At 44.3% G+C, this 23,553-nt stretch overlaps 1 protein-coding gene across 2 annotated transcripts in view; it reads right to left on the reverse strand.

Annotated features, from left to right (window-relative positions):
- LOC126251608 (fibronectin type 3 and ankyrin repeat domains protein 1) overlaps positions 1 to 23,553 on the reverse strand; it is a 189,153-nt gene that overhangs the window by 83,389 nt on the left and 82,211 nt on the right. For both annotated transcript variants that reach the window (XM_049952144.1, XM_049952145.1), the window contains exons 3-5: positions 20,829 to 21,019; positions 17,909 to 18,033; positions 10,573 to 10,654 (exon numbers count right to left, since the gene is read on the reverse strand). In XM_049952144.1, the coding sequence (XP_049808101.1) occupies positions 10,573 to 10,654; positions 17,909 to 18,033; positions 20,829 to 21,013 (392 nt within the window). In that variant the 5' untranslated portion in view covers positions 21,014 to 21,019. The remainder of the gene's footprint in view (positions 1 to 10,572; positions 10,655 to 17,908; positions 18,034 to 20,828; positions 21,020 to 23,553) is intronic.

The raw sequence follows: 23,553 nt of genomic DNA on the forward strand, positions 1-23,553 counted from the left end.
ATGTAGCTCAGAAAATCAATCAATGTATTCCCTTCATGTTTCTCAACTGCCTACCTATTGTTGTCCAGTATTGGAATGCCTCTGTTGAGTGTGGCACAAATTTAACTATGTGAAACTTTCATTTTTATGCCACCATTATCAACTTTTTCGTTACTTGTATAGATTGAGTCTGAAATATCAATTAAACACAAAAGCGTGGTTGGGGACAAAAGAAACATTACTGCTGGGGCGAAAGTAAGAGTGTTTCTTTCGTCCCCGTTACTGAAAAAGTGTTATTAGCTGCACGTCCCTGTTTTTTTTTTTTTTTTTTGTTTTTTTTTTTTTTTGTTTTTCGTTAGCGAACAGTAAATTAGGTATTATACTGTTAGGAGTTGCAGTGTCTTGCTGAACAAACTCGTTATTACTGAACAGACTCGTTATTAACTTAGTTATTTCGTTACAGGGAATTATGCCACGAACACGGGCTCGGACGACTACAAGAGGACTAACTCCTACTACTGTATATCAAACTGTAACAGATGATGTTGCAAATTATAATATAAGTATTAGAGCAGCAACAAAGAAACACAATGTATGCCATGTGACATTGCATCGGCACTCTAAAAAGAAAGAGAAACATATGAATGATAGCAGCACACCCATGTCTCGTGTTGGATATAGAAGTGCAAAACGATAGTTCTCAGATGAACAAGAAAAAATTATAACTGAATATGTGATTAAAGCGTCAGAGATATTGTACAGACTTTGCCCTAAGGATATCCGTAAATTAGCTCACGAACCGGCAGCGACAAACAATATACTAATTCCATCAACTTGGGTGGCCAATTAAACTGCTGGTCCAGACTGGTATTCAGCATCCATGAAGAGGAATCCCCAATTGTCTATTCGGTCACCTCAACCCATAAGTCTTGCTCGAGCAACGAGCTTTAATCCAACAAATGTGAATGCCTTTATGGACAACCTGGCAAGCGTTATAGTGAGATATAAGTTAGAGCCCATGGACATCTCGAATATGGACGAGACAGGTGTCACCACTGTCCAGAAACCAAACAGAATTGTTGCTAAACAGGGGATAAAGTAGATAGGAGCCATTACGTCGGCTGAAAGAGGCACTCTTGTCACTGTTGCTATTGCCATCAACGCTCAGGGAAACAGCACACCACCTCTCTTTGTATTCCCTCGCTTGAGGTAGCATGACAATTTTATTCGAGACCGTCCTATTGGTTGCATTTGAGCAGGAAATGCGAGTGGCTGGATGCAAGAGGAAGAATTTTTGTTATCCTTGCACCATTTCGTAAAATTTGCTAAACCAACTCCTGAGCACAAACGTTTACTGCTTCTCGACAGTCACGAATCTCATATAGCCATCAGAAGCCTGAATTTTTGCAAAAGCAAGGGGTTTATTATTCTATCATTCCCACCGCACTGTACACACAGGATGCAGCCTCTAGACTGGCCCATTTAAAAAGATGGTGAATGCTTTTGCTGACAACTGGATCAAGAGTCATGCGGGAAAGACCATATCAATTTATGACATTCCTTCAGTTGTAAGGGACGCACTTCCACTTGCTGTAACTCCCAAAAACATTGCAGCAGGGTTTCACTGCACAGTCATAGTACCATTTAATAGGAATGCATTCAGTGAAATCGATTTTGCACCACCTTCTATCACTGATCGCCCAGCACAAGCTTCCAATTATGAAAAGCAAACTATGTCCTTAGCAGAATAATTAGCGATTTCTAGTGACCCATCTGAAGCTTGGAGGACATGTAATTCTGATCCAGTAGCAATATGTGAGAAAACACTTTCAAATGTCACAGCCTGTGATACAGGACCTAGTGGTTTACAATCATCTTCTTCAGTTCGCGCAGCATAGTACCATTTAACAGGAATGCGTTCAGTGAAATCGATTTTGCACCACCTTCTATCACTGATCGCCCAGCACAAGCTTCCAATTATGAAAAGCAAACTATGTTCTTAGCAGAATAATTAGCGATTTCTAGTGACCCATCTGAAGCTGGGAGGACATCTAATTCTGATCCAGTAGCAATATGCTAGTAAACACTTTCAAATGTCACAGCCTGTGATGCAGGACCTAGTGGTTTACAATCATCTTCTTCAGTTCGCGCAGCCTTTTCACCCGAAGGTGTTCGTCTGTTACCAAAAGCAGGTCCAAGGCAAGAAACAAGAAAAGGAAGAAAAAGGAGAAAGTCTGCAACTTTGACCGACACTCCAGAGAAACTGGCTATAGAAGAAGAGCTAAAGACCCGTCCCCAGTCGAAAAAAGCGGAAAAGAAGCTATAAAAAGCAGCAGGCCAAGAGTACGAAAGCAGAAAAAATCCGAAGAATCATCATCGGAAAGCAATGAAAGCTACTGACTTGTATGTGTCGAGCCTTTCCGCCACAGTCGTCCCAAGGAGAAGTGGATTCAGTGTTGGCAATGTAATTTTGTGGAAACTAAATTCATTTGCGTTAGAGAAGCTTCAGAGAACACACACATTAGTTCCTTTTGTTTCAAAAGTTTATAGGGAGGAAATAAAAAAATGCAATATGCAAAATGTTACTTTTGTCCCCGGTCTCACCTCCTGCAACCCGCAGCGGGAGTGTTTTGGGCGTTCGGAGGTTGTGGATTAGCTGGGCCTCTGGCGACCGGCGGTTTCTCCGCTGGCAGGCTCTTCATATACACAATACACCTGCTAGATGGCGCTGGACTGGATTGGAGGGAAAAAGGATGTGATTCGTCAGTTTTCTTTTTCGTCTTGAGACACCGTGTTCAGATAAGACAATGAGCACTAAATTCTTAAAAAATATCGTACCATATATTTCCCATGTTTCTATTGGCTAGGATGCGACTTGCGACACATATGTAGGTATGAGTGTGTTTAGTTGTCAAATGATGTTGATACAGGAGTTAGTGGCGCAGTGGGACAGTGGGTAATTTCTAATAATATTGTTACTGATCCTCATGATCTTTCTGGGAGTAGCTACTCATTTCTAAAATGGCAGGAGGCTACTCCCTTGCATTTCAGTGTTAGCTTGCTGTTCTATTGTTATTTCCCATATAGGGCTATTGGCTAGGCTGGCAGTTTCCAGGCTTTCCTTGATTGAAGATGGGGGAACAATTTGATAGAAACAATAGTTCAATGCTTCTTGCAGTTCAAGAAATTAACCGCAATTAGCTTCCAGTTTGTCAATGCGAAATTTACAGGGCTCTTATGCTTAGTAGACAAATATCCCTGAAACATGAGACAGCACGCAGGGACTATATTACATTGCAATTTCACACACACATACGCAGTATAAATTTGAACGTGTTTCGTCACTCCCTGTAGTATCTTCCCCTTTCCTTAAGTGAGATTCCCCATCTACCACTACGTATATTCGAAAAGCCACTTAATAGTGTGTAGTGTTCTTCGTTAATCACTTCCATTTCCTCTCTTTACTGTTCTAGCGGGAAGCTCGATTCTCACTGCTTTTACCTTCTTGACATTTCCGTGAGATATACGTAGGGGGGAAGCACGAACATGCATGGATTACACTTCCTCCAGCGAATCTCACTTCGACGTTTGCCTCACACACTATTACTTTTATGTGGTTGTTCCACTTTAAATCGTTCGTACGGATATTTGCAGGTACGTAGTGACTTCAGAAAGTAAGTTACACATGTCTTCCCATACTAAGACTATTGCGCAACAAGTTGGGAACTTTGTCAGAAGAGCCTACAAGTTCTGACTGTCCTGCAGACACAGTTCTGCTGTCGTAAGATTAACCGGTGCCTTACAGTGTCCAAATGTAGCGTGGCAAATGGAAATGTACTCCGAAGTTGAAGTACGCGGAATAGTACGATATATGTGGACAAAATGTCTAAGTAGGAGACAGATTCACTGCAAAATTCTGGCGGTATGGACTTAAGACATTATCACCCCCCCCCCCCAGCTGTGTGACATAGTACTAACAATTTGTCCAAGGCCGCACAGGCGTGGCTGATGCTGTGATTTTTTGTTTTCCCAGCGTACTGAACATTCCCGGCCGGTGTGGCTGAGCGGTTCTAGGTGCTTCAGTATGGAACCGCGCGACCGCCACAGTCGCAGGTTCGAATCCTGCTCGGGCATGGATGTGTGTGATGTCCTTAGGTTGGTTAGGTTTAAGTAGTTCTAAGTTCTAGGGGACTGATGACCTTAGATGTTAAGTCCCATAGTGCTCAGAGCCATTTCGTACTGAATATTCTATGAGGTTTCGGGATTACAGCCAGATCACATTGACTTCTTGCGACAATAAACGGTCCAGCCATCTTCAGGTGAGTGTCCGCCACTGGAGAGTGCTAGTTTTTCTTTCTTTATTGTGATTTGATTCCGCTGCCCCATATGGGCAGGGGAGGGCTGGCAGCGGCACAACCCACAGCTCATCAACAACCGAGTGATACATTTAATAAAAAGATGAAAACGATAGATAGAAAAGGCGATAAAGGGGGAGACAGTGGGGGTCAAAATATACATGTACACAGAGACGTTCATGTGGGACAGTGAAAAAACTCCACATATAGTTAAAAACACAGTTGGCGATTTGTTTAGCACGTAAAAAACACTGGAGTCAAACATGTAAGTTAAAGGTTGGCCACAGTGTTAAAATACAGCAGAACAACGACATTTAAAAACCATTGCACGAGACGGAGCACACACGATGAAGAGTAAAAACTGCCAGGAGGGACATGCCGTGGGAGGGGAGGCCTGAGAGGAGGGAAAAGAGAGGGCAGGAGGGAGCAGAGGCGGTGCGGGGCTGACAGGGGTCGGATGAAAAGAGAAGGGGGTCGGGGCCCGCAGCAAGGGGCAGGAGATGGGTGGTGTGGGGGATGGAGAGGAGGGCAAGTCAGGTGGGAGCACAGAGACACAGAAGGGGTGCACTGGAAAGGGAGGGGGGCAGAAGAGAAAACCAATGAGGGGAAGGGAATAGGAAGGAGAGGGAGCCCTTAGGAATGGGAGGGGGGAAGGTGGTGGTTAGAGTTGGTAGGAGGGGTAGAGATCAGGGCGAAGCTCATCATCCAAGAGGGATAGGTGCTGGAAGTTCTGTTGGGAAAGGTGATGTGACGATGGAGAGAGGGCAGGCACAATGGTAAAGGTGTGGCAACAGGCTGGGAATAGAGAGGATACAAGACACTAGGGTGGACTGATTTGGCAGATGATGTACAGGTTGCGGATGTGTTCAAGGAAAAGATGAAGATGTGGGAAGGGGATGAGGTCATAGAGGATTTGTGTGGGGGACGGAAGGCAGATATGGAAGGCAAGGCGGAGTGCATGGCGTTCTAGGATTTGGAAGGCTTTATAGAATCTGGGACAGGGAGAAATCCTAGCGATGCTAACTTAACAAAGGATGGGGCGGGTCAAAGATTTGTAGGTGTGAAGGATGGTGGAAGGATGCAGTCCCCATGTCCGGCTGGACAGGAGTTTCAGAAGGTGGAGTCTATTGTGGGCTTTGTGTTCAATAGTAAGGAGATCGGGGCATCCAGGTGAGGTGACAGTCGATGGTGAAGCCAAGGTATTTCAGGGGAGGAGAGAGATGGATACGATGACCATAAATGGTGAGGTAAGAATTGTGGAGCCAGAAGGAGTGGGTCGTACAACCTATGGTGATTGCCTGGGTCTTGGAAGGGTTGATGCGAAGGAGCCACTGGTTGCACCAGGTGGTGAACTGGTCGAGGTGAGTTTGAAGAGTACATTGGGACTGTTGACAGGAAGCATCTGCAGTACATAGGAGAAAGAGGATACGGGAAAGAATGCAGCCTTGCGGCTCGCCGGCAGTGGAATAGAAAGTAAAGGAGTTGGTATTGTGGATAGTGACATAGGAGAGACGATGGGAGAGCAAGGAAGCAACGAGATGGACGAAATTGATGGGTTGAGCATAGGTCTGGAGCTTAAAGAGGAGCCTGGGATGCCAGTCACGACCATAGGTGTTCTGGAGGTCAAAGGAAACAAAGATAGCAGAGCCACAGTTGAGGGAGAGAAGATTGGTAAGGTTAAGGTGCTGGGCGTCAGCTGAGAAGGAGGGCCAAAAGCTACACTGGGGAAGGGGTAGGAGGTGACGCTGGTTAAGGTGGTGATCAATACAGTGGGAGGGGAGGAACTCAAAGACCTTACTGAACATGGAGGTGAGGCAAATGGGACAATAGGAGGAGGTGTCAGAGGGGGGAGGGGGGTTGTTGGGTTTAGGGAAGAGCAGGATATGGGAAGTCTTCCACAGGTCAGGCTAAAAGTTGGTAGAGAGGAGGACATTTTACAGGGTAGCAAGGGCAGCCAGGAAGGAGAGGGGGTGGATTGCTTGAGGTGGGTATAGGCGACACCGTCGTGACTAGGGGTAGTGTTGCATTTGGAGTGGAGGGCTAGTTTGATGTTGTGTGTGGTGATGGGAGTGTTTATGTCTGAGGGGGTAACTGATCCAAGAACTGGAAACTAGGTGCAAGTGGTGTGTCAGAGGTATCACTGTGTTCAAGGATGGCAAGGACGAGGGAGTATTCAAAATGGGGAGCATCAGGAATGGAACCGTCAGGAATGGAGAAGACCTCGGAGAGATGGGAAGCAAAATGATTAGCCTTACTGAGGTTGAGGAGTGGTTGTTATGGAGAAGACGGTAATGTGGGGTGGAATGGCTACCAGTAAGGCAGTGAAAGGCAAGCCACTACTTGGAGGAGTTGGAAAGGCAAGGTGGAGTTGAGGCATGTACATGTCTGGCGCCAGTCCTGGCGTTTCTTTACTATGAGTAGGTTTCGGGTGTATAGCTGTAATTTCCGGTGGTGGAGGAGTGTATCACAGTCATGGGTGTGGAGGAAGGAGCAGTAGAGCCTGTGGGATTCACAGGGAAGGACGACCTATGGAGGAAGTGTAGGGCAGTGAGGTTGGATGTTTGATGGGAATGTAGGCTTCCACACTGTCAGTGGTGGTCTGCTGGTGGAAGGAAGAGGCATGGGTGATGTCAGAAGGTTGGTGAAAGGTAAGGGGGTGGCTTTTGACCTGTGAGGCAATGGATTCCCAGTAGGCATCCCAGTCAGCACCGTGGTAGTCATGGACAGAGGACTGCAAAGGGGCAGCAAGGTGGGGGGGGGCAGAAGGGGGGTGATGGGTGGAGGAGATGGTGAGAAGAATAGGGAAGTGGTCACTACCAAGGGGGTCAAGGATGCTGCAGTGATATGACCAAGGAAGTTGGGGAAAGCGAGGACGACATCTGGGGTGGAATTACTTTCAGGACGGTGTGCCATGTGAGAGGAACGAAGTCACTGTGGAGGGTGGCAAGGAACTGATGTCACCACCGAAGGGTGGCAGGGTCACAGCTATGGATATTGGGGTTGGCAGCAATCACATAGGAGGAGAAGGTATGGTCAACGTGGGAAATGAAGTCATAGGAGAGAGGAGCTGTGGGACGGACATAGATAGTGGCACAGGTGACAGTGAAGGAGGGAAAAAAGATGCTGATGAGAAGGTGTTTCATCAGATCATTGTGCAGGGTTTTGAGGTGGCCAATAGCAACCCCACCTCATGCGAGGAGAAGGAGGTTGTCGGTGCAGTGAAGGTGATAGGGTGAGGTGCAGACAACAAGGTGAGGTTGGAGGAAGGTTTCATTAAGGATGAAGGAGTCGACCTGGTGCTGGGGCAGGGTATGCATGAAGAGGTATATGTTGGCAGGGAGGGAGTGAATGTTTAGGTATAGGAGACAATACTGTTGACATGCAAGGACGCAGGAGGGGGGAGGGAGTGGAGGGAGGAGGAGAGAGGGGCTTAAATGAGGCTGCCTAGGCGGGTGAAGGTAAAGTGGCCCTGGTTGTGGGAGTAGGTGGCGTAGATATTCAAATGGAAAATGGATCGGGTGGCAAGGGAGATCTCCTGGAGGGTGTGGGGGTGTTGAAAGGGGTGGATATGGTCAGGAACCGGATGATGTCTTCAGCTGTAGGAGGAGGGTGGAGGAAATTTTTGGGGTGGATGGGCTGGTCAATTGGTCTGGGGAGAGTGAACTCAGAGTTTGTGGGAGGGAGTTTGGCTTTTGCATTTGGAGGAGTGGGTGAGGTGGGGTTCATTGCAGGTGTTGCAGGAAGGAGAAGAGGCGAGGTTAGGACACTGTTCAATGAAGTGGGAGGCTTTACAGTGGGAGCAGGTGGGGGGGGGGGGGGGTGTTTTTGCAGTTTTGGGTGAGGTGGTTGTTGTAGAGAAGGCAGTGGTGGCAGCAGTAGGATTGAGGAGGGGAAAGAGGTGGTGACAGTCAAAAACAAGGGCTCCTTGAGTGAGGAGGTGTTCTATGAAGGAGGCATACTCTGTAAATACATGCATGAGGAAGATAAGGCCGAAGGTGTTGTAGTGGATTTCCAGGGTGGGGTGGGCATTCATTTTCGCCAAAACCTCTGCCTCCATGACCACAGGGCTGAGGCTTGTGATCACAGCGGTGGCACTGGGTATGTATTTACAGATTTTGAGGGTTAGGGTATGGGCATTGAGGAATTTAGGATTGGGGTTGGCAAAGACGAATGTATACAGGGCAGGGGCTAGGGATGCGGGAGGGGGGGTGGTGTCCATGGGGGATCAGAAGGAAGAGGGGTGAGTGGTGGTTTTTTGGAGCAGGTGGTGGAGACAACATCGCCACTTTGTTGCCTGGGAGGTTTTTTGGTGGGGGTGGCCTGGGAGGAGGAGTGAGGGACTGGTTGGACTGGGAGGTGGTGGGAGGCAGGCCCCTTGTGTGAGGCGGAGGCACTTTGAATGGTGGTTGTGCACTTAATGGTGGCGACTGTGGTGCGGTGGGCCATCACTTTGGTGGGGGAAGCAAGAGCGGTCATAGCAGGGCGAGTGGGGTGGGGGTAAATCTTCTCGAAGAGTGGTAGTGGTGGGAGGGGGGCAGGAACAGGAGCAGGGGGAGGAGGAGCAGTAGGAGCACGAGCATGAGCAGGCACAGGAGCATGAGCAGGCACAGATGCACCATACAAGTGGGGATGCAGGGGTGGAGAGGAGATAGAATGAGAGGAGACTGTGAGGAGGGGAGGTGGAGTAGACGGTTGAAGCCCAGAGGAGGCACTCCAGGAGGTAACGGTGGGTGCAGGGGAAGGGGAGGAGTAAATGATGGTGGTAGTGGGGGTGTCCATGGTGGAATGAGCTGTCTACTGGCGACAGGTGTCGCCAACGTGAGGAAAGAGTATAAATACGGAGGAAGGGGGAGAGTGCTAGTTCATGGTGTCAGCTTTGTGGCAAAAACTGGCTCAGAAAGGCATGCGCATTAGCGGCCGTCACAGGAGCGTCCTCTATCGAAATGTAGCAGTCTCCAATGACGGACACTCACCTGAAGATGGCTGGATGGTTGCCAGCCGAGGTAGTGTGGCAAGGAGTCAACGTGATGCGGCTGCAATCCCGAAACCTCAAAGTATAGTGGATGGAGCTGTTCGAAAAGTGCAGATCTTGCAGCACGTCATTTGCATATCCTCGGCGAGCTGAAAGAACATCTTGAGTGGGGGACAGAGTGGGAAATTTGCCAACGATGATGACGTTCACATTGCGGACCTAGAATGGCTCCGTAAACAAGGAGCGGATTTCTGGATGAGGAACTGAACAGTTGGTAAAACCTTCCGATCGTTCTTTACACAGACTTGGTGACCACACTGAAAAAGTGTCATGTGTGTGTGTTACTTTGAACTGTATTCTAGCATTCAGTAAAAGTTACTTGGCCTGCCACAATAATTTGTAACTTTTTTTTTTTTTTAAGTCTCTTCGTTCTTAATGGATTGACTGTTTCCACTGATTATTCGACAATCGTTTAATCAAACAATAACGACCGAGCGAGGTGGCGTAGTGGTTAGCACACTGGACTCCCATTCGGGAGGACGACGTTCAATTCCGCGTCCGGCCATCCTGATTTAGGTTTTCCTTGATTTCCCTAAATCGCTCCAGCAAATGCCGGGATGGTTCCTTTGAAAGGGCACGGTCGACTTCCTTCCCCGTCCTTCCCTAATCCGACGAGACCGATGACCTCGCTGTCTGGTCCCCTCCTCCACAACAACCCTCAAACAATAACGTACTTTTGCACCTATTTATGCGGAATATATTAAATTTGTTTATGATTGGGGCCAACTGCCAGTCCTACACTACGCGTCGATCATCTACAAAGCTTCCTGCATTTCGCCACAGTTCTCTAGCATTTCCGTTTATACATCTGCATCAAACGTGGACAGCCTCATGAAACTTCTCATATTATCGACCCGTTCATTCATGTATACTAAGAACGGTAATGATCCCATATCGCTCCCTTGGAATACACCCAAAGTTATTTTTATGTCTGTAGATATCTCTCCATTAAGATTGACATGCTGTGCTCTATTTACTGGGGATAATTGCTTCCAATACTAAAGTAGGTCTGATATTCCTTCAAACTCAAAAATTTTTCATTGGGCGCCAGTACAGAACTGGTCGAACGTCTTCCGGAAATCTTGGAGTACAACATCGAGATGGAATTACCACATATTCTTTCTGAGATTTACTGAATTCTGACGGGTAACACTTCTCGAAACGTTTTATAAGAAGTGGGGAATATTAGGAAGTACGAGAGTTTACCTGGATGCGAGCACTTTCTTGACGACGGCCGTCTTGCCAGCAGCCACTGCTCGCTCGAGTTTCACCACCGCCACCTGGTCCTCTGCAACAGTGAATGATCACGTTATGGACAAATACGCTAAAGCGTCAAAGAAACTGTTATAGGCATGCGTATTCAAATACAGACATATGTGAACAGGCAGAATACGGCGCTGCGGTTGGCAACGCCTCTATAAGACAACAAGTGTCTGGCGCAGTTTTTAGATCGAGTACTACTGCTATAATGGCAGATTATAAAGATTTAAGTGAGTCTGAACGTGGTGTTATAGTCGGCGCGCGAGTTATGGGACACAGTATCTCCGAGGTGGCGAGGAAGTGGGGATTTTCCCGTACGACCATTTCACGAGTGAACCGTGGATATCAAGGATCCAGTAAAACATCAAATTTCCGACATCGCTGCGGCCGGAAAAAAAGATGCTGCAACAACGGGACCAACGACGACTGAAAAGAATCGTTCAACGTAACAGAAGTGCAACCCTTCCGCAAACTGCTGCAGATTTCAGTGCTGGGCCATCAACAAGTGTCAGTGTGCGAACCATTCAACGAAACATCATCGATATGGGCTTTTGGAGCCGAAGACCCATCGTGTACCCTTGACGACTGCATGACACAAAGCTTTACGCCTCGCCTGGGCCCATCAACCCCGACCTCGGACTGTTGATGACTGGAAACATGTTGTCTGGCCGGACGAGTCTCGTTCCAAATCGTATCAGAAAATGGTTCAAATGGCTCTGAGCACTATGGGACTTAACTTCTGAGGTCATCAGTCCCCTAGAACTTAGAACTACTTAAGCCTAACTAACCTAAGGACATCACACACATCCATGCCCGAGGCAGGATTCGAACCTGCGACCGTAGTGGTCGCGCGGATCCAGACTGTAGGGCCTAGAACCGCTCGGCCACTCCGGCCGGCGTTTGTATTTACAGTAACCTACTTAAAACAATGATATGTGTTAATAGAGGATTCACTTGTCATCTGGAATTGTTTTGTATTTTCTTTCTCTTTTTTCTTTGAAGCTTCTTGTGTAGCTTTTTCTACGAGGAGTCGCTTGCTGAACTTCTCGGTGAAGTGACCATGATAGTGTTTCGGCGGCCTGGTAGCGGTTTTCCATCACTTTAATGACCTGGTGAAAACGCTCTCCTTGCTCTTCACTAATATGTCCCAAATTGTCCAGGAAGTAATCAAGTGAACTTTCAGCCTCATTAAACATCCTAAAGTTTTAAACTTCTTTAACATTGTAGCTATAATAGAAACATATTCTGGGTGTTTTTCATGTCCTAAGAATATCGTAACGACTTGCCTGAATGATACCCATGCCTCTTTCTCATTTAAGGTCATTGTGGATTTAAGTTAACATCAAACATCAATTTTCTAATGTCAGGTCGGACAAAGACGCCTTCTTTTAGTTTAGCTTCCGAAAGGTGTGGTAACTTTTGGCAGAGATACTTAAAACATGGTCCATCTTTAGGCAAAGCCTTTACAAAATGTTTGATTAGGCGTAACTGCATCTGTAGAGGTGGTAGGAGTACTTTTTTGGATATACAAGGTTTTGTGTAGAATGTTCTTCTCACCAGGTTTTAAAGACACCCTCATAGGACATTTTCTTCTGCACCAGTGTTGATCCCTAGCCCTTCTGTCCCATTCACGCAAGAAACATGGAAATTTGGTAAAGCCACTTTGCTGACCAAGGAGCATGTATGTTACTTTTAGATCGCTACATATCATTCAACCATAAGCAGAATAACCTATTTTATTTAGCAGTATTTCTAGGTTTTCAAACCTTCCTTTCATATGTACAGAATGTACAACAGGTATAGATGCATACATGTTAGCATTTTGTAATAAAACAACCTTTAGACTAGTTTTGGATGAATCAATAAACAGCCTCCAGTCTTCCTTTTTGTATTCAATACCAAACTCATTCATCAGACCAGGAATGTCTGAGCAGTACACTATATCATCGTATTGTTCGAAAAACTCAAAAAATTGCTGGTCTCTCTTTCTATGCATGTATATGCTGGTTCCAACTGCCCTCAAATTCTTTTCTTTGTATCTAGAGCCAAGCAATCCAGCTTTTTCTTTCGATAAGCCCAGATTCCTAACCAAATCGTTTAGCTCGGTCTGAGTAAACATTTTGGGCTCTAGACTTTCTGTATTACTCATCATCATCTGGTTCATGTAAATCACATTGTACATCAGAAAATACTTCTGTTGGAATAGAATTTAAATCACCTGGTTGTTCAGAAACCGGTAAATCTACACCATGCCCTACTGGTCGGATGGCGGACGGAAGGTTAGGGTAGCTTATTACCTTCTTGTTTTTCGAATTATGGTCAGTAATATCAACACTGCAAAAGTAGCAATCATCGGAACGATTTCTTGGCTCCCTCCATATCATAGGAACAGCAAATCTAAAGGCTTATTTCTCCTTTTTGGACCATTTTCTCAGATCTTCAACACACACATAACATACCTTATGTGGCACTCAAGATTTATCTTGATCACGAAGTTTAGATCCAAAGTATGATAGATAAACCTTTTTCACAAAGTCTGTAATGTTTCTTTAGTATTTTTTAATCACAAATTCACCACAAATATAACAAAAATTTTCAGCAGAGTTTTTACAACCACGATTAGACATTGTACTGAACACTTGTACAGGAAACGGGAACTGTGGGGTTAGGTTGACAGTAAACAAAACACCATCTGTTAATACAAAAATAGAATAGACCTTTTTTGCCAGCAAATGTTTTTCAGCAGAGCTACCAACGTCATCTGCATTTATTACACCTCCTTTTAAAATTATTTTAACTACACTCCTGGAAATGGAAAATAGAACACATTGACACCGGTGTGTCAGACCAACCATACTTGCTCCGGACACTGCGAGAGGGCTGTACAAGCAATGATCACACGCACGGCACAGCGTACACACCAGGAACCGCGGTGTTGGCCGTCGAATGGCGCTAGCTGCGCAGGATTTGTGCACCGCCGCCGTCAGTGTCAGCCAGTTTGCCGTGGCATACGGAGCTCCATCGCAGTCTTTAACACTGGTAGCATGCCGCGACAGCGTGGACGTGAACCGTATGTGCAGTTGACGGACTTTGAGCGAGGGCGTATAGTGGGCATGCGGGAGGCCGGGTGGACGTACCGCCGAATTGCTCAACACGTGGGGCGTGAGGTCTCCACAGTACATCGATGTTGTCGCCAGTGGTCGGCGGAAGGTGCACGTGCCCGTCGACCTGGGACCGGACCGCAGCGACGCACGGATGCACGCCAAGACCGTAGGATCCTACGCAGTGCCGTAGGGGACCGCACCGCCACTTCCCAGCAAATTAGGGACACTGTTGCTCCTGGGGTATCGGCGAGGACCATTCGCAACCGTCTCCATGAAGCTGGGCTACGGTCCCGCACACCGTTAGGCCGTCTTCCGCTCACGCCCCAACATCGTGCAGCCCGCCTCCAGTGGTGTCGCGACAGGCGTGAATGGAGGGACGAATGGAGACGTGTCGTCTTCAGCGATGAGAGTCGCTTCTGCCTTGGTGCCAATGATGGTCGTATGCGTGTTTGGCGCCGTGCAGGTGAGCGCCACAATCAGGACTGCATACGACCGAGGCACACAGGGCCAACACCCGGCATCATGGTGTGGGGAGCGATCTCCTACACTGGCCGTACACCACTGGTGATCGTCGAGGGGACACTGAATAGTGCACGGTACATCCAAACCGTCATCGAACCCATCGTTCTACCATTCCTAGACCGGCAAGGGAACTTGCTGTTCCAACAGGACAATGCACGTCCGCATGTATCCCGTGCCACCCAACGTGCTCTAGAAGGTGTAAGTCAACTACCCTGGCCAGCAAGATCTCCGGATCTGTCCCCCATTGAGCATGTTTGGGACTGGATGAAGCGTCGTCTCACGCGGTCTGCACGTCCAGCACGAACGCTGGTCCAACTGAGGCGCCAGGTGGAAATGGCATGGCAAGCCGTTCCACAGGACTACATCCAGCATCTCTACGATCGTCTCCATGGGAGAATAGCAGCCTGCATTGCTGCGAAAGGTGGATATACACTGTACTAGTGCCGACATTGTGCATGCTCTGTTGCCTGTGTCTATGTGCCTGTGGTTCTGTCAGTGTGATCATGTGATGTATCTGACCCCAGGAATGTGTCAATAAAGTTTCCCCTTCCTGGGACAATGAATTCACAGTGTTCTTATTTCAGTTTCCAGGAGTGTATATAAAAGCTGTTAAATTCTTTAAAAAATAGCTTAATTTAAGAAGTTTTAAATTTAAAATGTGAAGAAAGCGTGGGTGATATAGTTTTTTGAGTATCATATTTGGATTTCCCACCCTAAAAACATCAGAATAGGGTATTTTCAGCAAAAAAGTTTTTTCCATCGTTGGCCTGTGTAAATGAGGGGAGAGAGTGCAAGCTCTACTCCGAGATGAAGAGGATGGCACAAGTCTGGTGACTCAGAAAAAAAATGAGGTTCGTTTTCAAAAACTTATTGATGTTGTGTGCATTAATTAATGTGTCTAGTGACTGATTTAATCTAACCAGATTAGTGATACCAGCAATTCTTTTGAACTTAATCAGTATATGCCCTTATATGGTACTTAACAAATGAGTATCCCGTATTTTTTAAAGAGGCAGTGCTAGTGAAAACTAGGAAGGATGTTCTACGTCGGGAAAAAAGTACTTTCAGACATGTGGGCCATTCTGACTTATGATAGCCGTCTGTCTATTGACACTACATGAAGTGTTCGATGCCCTACCATTCAGTTTTACACACTCTTCCGCTCTCCACTCCAAAGGCTCACCATCTTGTGCAAACACAGCTGGTTGCCAGTGAAACTGGTCACCCGCATGGGACACATCCTCATGTGACGCCCAAGAAGTCGATAGGTGTAGAATATACCAATGCCTTTTAAATGTCGCCTAGGCAACAGATCTATGGTCAGGTGAATCGAGACACCATGCTAAGACGCGTAGAAACTGGCGTTGTGAACAGTCGTCCATATGCCACATCCCTTGTATTCCTGCAAGCGTGACTTTCTTCTGTAGTGCGTTTATAGATGACTCATAAGATTTATTTTAGTTAGCAATTTGAAAAATCTGACGACAGATCTATGGAAAAGGTGCAACTACCATTTTAGGTTAATTATAAAATTGTTTTTTATTCTCAAAGAATAGGGCTTTTACAAGCCTACCTCCATTATCAGTCATAGTGACTGGTGGAAACACCACCACATATAATAATAACAATTAATAACATAGCCATAGGCTGCAGTTATGATGTTACAAGTTTATTGATGGATCTTATAGTAATAATACTTCCTAATAATCATTGGTCTTCTTTTGACGTTGTTATAATTACGTACTTCCGAAATTGTGACTAACTAGGCTAGGAGACACAGAATACTGTTTTTCTGTATCATGTTACTTCTTCAGTTTAACCGTATTAGTCGCAACTGCGTGACTCTTTTATGTACTTAGAAACATTCTCTTTGTAAAAGTTCTTTAATCTTGAACGGAAATGTGGAAACCCATATTACATAATGATGTGTCACACATAAGATGAATAATGCAATTGCATTATTATTTTGCTATGGCAGTGAGTAACAGCACTGTAGGTCAGACAAGACAGTAGTTTGAATCTATTCATTGCTCGTGACGTCGCACAGGTGAATTCAACACAAATTCACGTATCGATTATATAGCCTATGGAGCTCAAACAGTTACCATTATACCTCAGGATGCTCGTACAATGGAGAGTCAGGGTCGTGTTCAGCTACATTGCAACTGTGCAATAAATATTGCTGATAAGCTAAGATAACAATAATTTTGGAGTGAATAATTGAACTGAATCTCACCTGTGCCTTCAAATGTACTATATTAACACATACTTTTTTTGTTTGTAAATAGTATTGCTATCCTCTGTTTTCTATCGATATTTCTTATTCACATTACAATAAGTTGATAACTGTTAATTTAATCATTGCTCACTTCATATCCTTTGTAAGGATAATGTTTCCCCAGCTTGGCAGTTTTTCTGGCTGCTACACCCATGCCTTTTTAAATTATAAAATGAAATGCATGTACATTATTTATTATTCCCACGTTTGTTAAATTTTGTTTATTTATTACATTGACTTATATTTTGTGTCTCGTGTTGAAGTGAAAACATTGTCAAATGCACTACTACCAATAATAACAATAATAGCCCCTGTGTAGCAAAAGAAGATTAATCGGAATGAGTATTGTTCTTGTCTGATTTCTGTTTATCGTTAAGCCTACTAAGATTCTAATTAAGCATGATGATTTCTTATCATCTCTCTATCACGCACACAAGCACGTGCGCGCGAGCGCACAAATACAATATCTGTTGCTTTCATGGAGGGATCATCCTTTAGTCCCATGCCAACAAACTTCTCGGTAAGAAAACATTCTTCTGTGAGGTGCCCTGAACACACTTTGCAAACTTTTTAGGAACTAAATTCTTTCATATTCATTTTAATTTTTTAATCTTCTTCAATTCTTAGAGAAATTAAAGTAGTACTGGTAGTCACGCATTATCATTCTTCATACCTTTGGTTATTTAATAATTATATGGTTTACTACTGTAACTACCTTACAAAAATCCGCAACTTCAGCGGTATTTGTACGTTATGACTACACCAAAGATGTTAAAGTAGCAGTCAACCATTGACTGTAAAATTATTTATTTCTGCAGCCCACTATAGCGATATTGACCATGTGGCCGTTGTGAACTGGACATAATTTCACTTTAGCACATGTCAAAACCTAAAACCTGTCTGCCATACATGTGTGTCATCTTTCAGGTTTTGAGATGTGCTACAGTACAGTTATTTCCAACTTGAAAATGGCTACACGGTCGAAATAGCAATATTGGGTGTCATGATTAGATAGTGTAACAGTCATAAGGCAACGACGATCTCATTAAAAAAAAAAAAAAAAAAAGTCGCGTCACTGTGAACCCTAGTAACAAGAAGTTAATCTTAGTTTCTCATTGAGGTCTCTCGATTTTATCACTTTGCAAAGTCACAAAAACGTTTCCAGGCAGCATTTTACCACTACAATACGAGGCCCAATCATAAAATATAAATGAAAAATATGCTACTAATCTTATTTCGAAAAGCAAGAATGCGGACTTTCGCGACTTATTTTCCAGTATTCGAAGTTCACTGCCAGGCAACTAGGAGCGTTCTCTGCACCTGTATCGTAACATTAGCAGTGTACTGCTTCATTTTGAGGTTCTGTTAAGTCCCCCACCTGTGGTGTTAGCGGCGAAAGTGGCGCCCCAGGGGCTGTGGCGGTCGCCAAGGGAAGCTCGCAGCCGGAAGTGGGCACATCCTCCAGGCGGCAGGTCTCGCACCTGCTCATGGGTTCTGTGGCCCCTGTAAACAAACAAAACGAGGACACTCAGCAGAATCGGTTTGTACCCGAGCGTTTCATCTGACCTTACAGCGAGTTGTGGAGGCTACATCGTTCACCAGTGCCAGTTCGCCATTAATTTTCTTTTCATAGTCTTTTATCAAGATGTATGTTTTTTTAAGCTATATGTCAGCACGGTGTGACCATTGACGATGCCAGATAACGGCCTGTTGGCTTGGCTGATGGTAGGAATGACTGCTTGAGAATGGGACTGCGACCGCAAAAAATATACAGAAGAACGAAAGATAAATAAATAAAATAGGACCAAGGAATATTATGGATCACCTGTAAATAAAAGAAAATACTTTTATATACCAACTTACAGCTAAATGTTCCAAATATGTTCACAAAAAATTTCATTCACCTCCTGCAAAAAATGAAAAAAATTGAGACGACCTGTACAAAACTTTTTGAAAGCCCTTTGTAAGTTTCAGTATTTCTAGTTTACAAAGTGTTTTATTTCTTACGCTAGATGTTCGGCGGCGAACTGCATGTGTGAAATTGAGTTAACACTGTCTGATGACTGACGTAAGACTGACCTTAGACTGAGCTCTGGCGGCGTACGGATCGCCTCTATTTACATGATTTTAAACAATTACTGCCATTGTTACACATTAAATGATTAGATTTATGCAATTAAAATTTTTACATACATCTTCCCAAGTTACATAGAAATTTACGTGAAATAAAAGTGAATAATTCCGTACAAAGACAGGAAAGAATCTGTTTCTATTAAGACTATAAATTACATGTTTTGTCATTGCAACAATATATTTCGTTAATTTACATATATTATTTTACTTACATAAAGGATAATCACCCTATGCTTCACAGGTGAACAGAGCGATTAGTTTTATTGAATGAAAGACCTACATTCAATTAATTAAATTTTGTAAGAGTAAAATTTTACATGTTCTGTTCGGTCGGAATTACAGTTTTATGAACTAACACCAATTAGAATATGAGTATGCTTAATTCTGACTGAAAAATCATCATGTCATATCTCTATTAGGGATACAAACAATTTTTTAGCTTGAAAACATAAAAGTAGCAGTCTCTCGATGAGAAGAAATATCGGAACTTTAATCGTTAATTACTCCATAATTACAATAGCAATTTTTTTATTCCTACCATGTGCCTGTAGTTTGTACTGTTTAGAAATTCTATATACTGGAGAGGCCCAACGTAAATAATGACAAAACAATAGCTTAAATTAGTGCAAATTACTAAGGTGCTGCACAGAAAATTTTCCAACCAGAAAAGACAAAGTCAAAGCAGCAGTTTATATTGGTGTAAATTATTGATTTTACACATATGCCCTCTTTGGGAGAGTAGGGATAAGATTGGAAGAGGATAGGATCCCAAAAAGGGTTGTGGTATTACAGTCTCCGGATAATTCCGCTACGCGGCGCTAAATGAGTGATTCTCTGAGTCGCGCGCTAGGCGGGCAGGGCTGTCGCGCTAGGCGGGTAGGGCTGTACAAACCGCTATTATAAGCTGTTCTTCGCGCGGCAAAAATGTGTAACTTCATTTTTTACAAAATACTTGCAGTGCTTCTTCGCAGCTAAAATTTTAGCATTTCATTTCTTTGGTTGTCTTCTTCCTGTGTAAAAAATGTCATGTCTTATTGGACCATTCCCTTGTAAGACGATGACGATGACTACCACTACTACTACTACCCGAATAATAAAGATAAAATAACAATAATATTAATAATAATAATAATAATGACACTCACCTTTCTTTACAGTCGAACTAGAAGATTGGACGTTTGCGCGTTATCACTTATAAAACAATTTAACTCGATGATCTTACTTCTTTCCGAATCTTTGGATGACATCGGCATACCATGTGCTCGGCTGTCAAGTATTCGCCGTAATGGTTTTTCAATCGAGGCACAAGCAAGAGCTGATAAGCGGTCCTGTACGATAGTATTCCTCGAACACGTTTTTGCACGTTTAAGACAAGAAAAACTCCTTTCAAGTGAAGCACTTGTTGCAGAAATAGTAGCAATTAGACAAAATAGTTTGAGAGCTTCTGAAAGAGTGTGGTCCGTTTCATTCTCAGTCATTCTTTTGATTACGTTTCCCATGCTGACAAAGTTCAAATGGTTCAAATGGCTCTGAGCACTATGGGACTTAACATCTGTGGTCATCAGTCCCCTAGAACTTGGAACTACTTAAACCTAACTAACCTAAGGACATCACACACATCCATGCCGGAGGCAGGATTCGAACCTGCGACCGTAGCGGTCACGCGGTTCCAGACTGAAGCGCCTAGAACCGCACGGCCACACCGGCCGGCACTGACAAAGTGAAATGTTTATTTATACTGGGAAAAAAATACAGTCTCCAGATCTACACTTAAACTGCGACCGACTAAAGGACGCACCATACGTTCGTAATATTAAATCCACACCGTCTACACTCTACAGGGAAATGCTGAGCAGAACTGGCGAACTGAGTAGTATCGCCCAATTTAAGAAAGAGCATTTTATCACAATGTGAACATTGTATTTCCAGTTGTGTTACAATATTATCAAATACCTATAAATACTCCTCTTTGTATTTTGACGTTAATGGATTGCCAGCGTATTCATCCATAATTTCAGCTATATTCATGGAAGCTTCAGTTTGCGAATTAGTCGAGCGTTTCATTTCATGGAATTTAAAAGCCGATCAATAAGTTGTTCTAACAAGAACACCCCACAGTTCTTTTTGCAACGTATCAAACAGTAAGAATAAGAGATGATACTGACCAGTAGACAGTAACCCAGCCCCGAACGCGGTCGTGCATCTGCAACGTGTAGACGACAGAGCGATCTCCATTGCCTGCCTGTAGATCCTCTGGAGGATTCCAGGACAGCGTTACGGAGTAGCGGTCCCTGGACACCACTGATGGCTTGCCTGGAGCCTGCAATTCCACGACGTGCTCGTTGGACATCGAAGCCTGAAACAATCGTGATTAATGTTAACATGACCTTCTACATCTACATCTACATCTACATTTATACTCCGCAAGCCACCCAACGGTGTGTGGCGGAGGGCATAGAAAGAATGATCTTTTATTGTATGATTATATGATAGCGGAACAAATACTGGTGCCAGTTACTTCCGTAAAATATCTGGGAGTACGGAACGATTTGAAGTGGAATGATCATATAAAATTAATTGTTGGTAAGGCGGGTGCCAGGTTGAGATTCATTGGGAGAATACTTAGAAAATGTAGTCCATCAACAAAGGAGGTGGCTTACAAAACACTCGTTCGACGTATACTTGAGTATTGCTCATTAGCGTGGGATCCGTACCAGGTCGGGTTGACAGAGGAGATAGAGAAGATCCAAAGAAGAGCGGCGCGTTTCGTCACAGGGTTATTTGGTAAGCGTGATAGCGTTACGGAGATGTTTAGCAAACTCAAGTGGCAGACTCTGCAAGAGAGGCGCTCTGCATCGCGGTGTAGCTTGCTCTCCAGGTTTCGAGAGGGTGCGTTTCTGGATGAGGTATCGAATATATTGCTTCCCCCTGCTTATACCTCCCGAGGAGATCACGAATGTAAAATTAGAGAGATTCGAGCGCGCACGGAGGCTTTCCGGCAGTCGTTCTTCCCGCGAACCATACGCGACTGGAACAGGAAAGGGAGGTAATGGTGAAGATACACCTATAATAAACTTTTAATCGATGTTCAACAGACCACGTCATACTGACTGTCTGATGTAATACTTAACAATGTTCCCGTTAATTCACAGTGGTAAATTTTCAGACGTATTTTTAAATGTATGACAGAGCTGCTGCTACAGGCAGGCAAACAGCACATGTCTAAGAAGCAATCAACTTTTCAACGCCACAACAGATCATCAAACACGCGCTAGATCTTCATACCCACTAAATTGTGGTTACTATACATGGTTTTCCGAAATTCTTTCATCAGAGAAGATATACTAAATATTCCACTATTCGAACCAACAAATGCTGCCAACACATGAGTAATTTTAAAGTACAGGGCGTTTCATCTTTTTATGACCCATTCTTCTTTCATGGAAACACGGTTAACGGACAGCAGTACCTTGCTATGTTACAAAACTGGTTGTTTCCGAGGCTGCACAAAGACAACTTCATTTTTCAACAAGACGGGGCACCCCGGTACTGGAGTCGCCAAGTGCATGAATATCCGAATGAAACTCTACCGAACCGTTGGATTGGTCGTCAAGGAGTTGGCAACTTAGCATGTCTCAGCTGCGCTCCACGGTCACCGGTTTTGACACCCTCTGACTTCTTCCTGTGGAGTTTCGTTACAGACAACACTTATGTACCACCACTCCCACAGAACCTGGAGGAGCTGAAGAACCGGATCTGTACTGCCATAACATCATTGACGAAGGACATGCTTGGCCGAGAATGGGAGGAATTTGAGTATCGATGTGATGTTGTTCTTGTCGCTGATGGAGGACATATTGAACGTCTGTAATCCGAACTTGGAGAGGTTCGTAAATATGTGTGTAGAGTTTCATATTCGTATGTCTTAAAGTTTAATAAACATATGCATTAAAAATACGTATATACTTTTAGAAACACCCTGTATTTACCGCGGGTCTTCTTGTGTCCTACTCTGTGTAGGTAGAACACAGTTTGTTATCAGTTACACTGAGGTGACGCGGGAATCAGAACAAAGATGTGGTTTCTGTGGTCAATGACGTTTGAGTTGTCGAAGTCAATAGCTAGCCAGATGTTAAGTCCAGAGCATTGTGAGAGTCATGTTAAGTGTATGCGAAACAGTCCTGGAAGCCAATGAATTAAAATTGTAAACACAGGCAAGGTCAATCTCAACTATTAAATAGTACAAGCCGAAGCCTTTATAAACTAAGGCAAAGGGCTGTACAAGTGTGGGGCCATGGTATTTATGGACGCTCACATCAGTGGATGGGCCCACATGACATGTCCGTGACAGCCAGGTTGCAGGCTGTGGCCATGCTACAAAGCTTGATTGTCTCTGGTCTGATAGTTGGTCCAATGTTTCTTGTTAATTAGCTCTGAAAAGAACTGTTTCTGCTATTTAGTCGATATGTCATTGCCTTATCTACAAATTTCTTCGCACCATACCCTGCAAAACAATGGCTCGACTGATTAACAGCATGCTAAGTGATCGGAAGTTCCAGGTAATCACTGGAAGCAACATAAGTAAGGAGAGGAAGCTGAACAACGGATTTTCTCACCCTTACTGTTCAACCTATATCTATCTGATCTACCTGACAGTTCGTCCAGAAAATACTGCTATGCCGATGACCTGGCTCTAGCCGTAAAACACCAGGAAACGAAGACAACAGAAGAGATTCTAACCAATGACCTGTCTGCATTAGATAATTACTTCAAAATCTGGAGACTCCAACCCAGTTTGAGTAAAACAGAAGTGTGTTGCTTCCATCCAAATAACCGGTTGGCGAATGTAAAACTGGAAATAAGTTTCAGAGGCAGAATTCTTCGTCATAA

Source organism: Schistocerca nitens, chromosome 4 (assembly GCF_023898315.1).
Source record: "Schistocerca nitens isolate TAMUIC-IGC-003100 chromosome 4, iqSchNite1.1, whole genome shotgun sequence".
Taxonomy (NCBI): Eukaryota; Metazoa; Arthropoda; class Insecta; order Orthoptera; family Acrididae; genus Schistocerca; species Schistocerca nitens.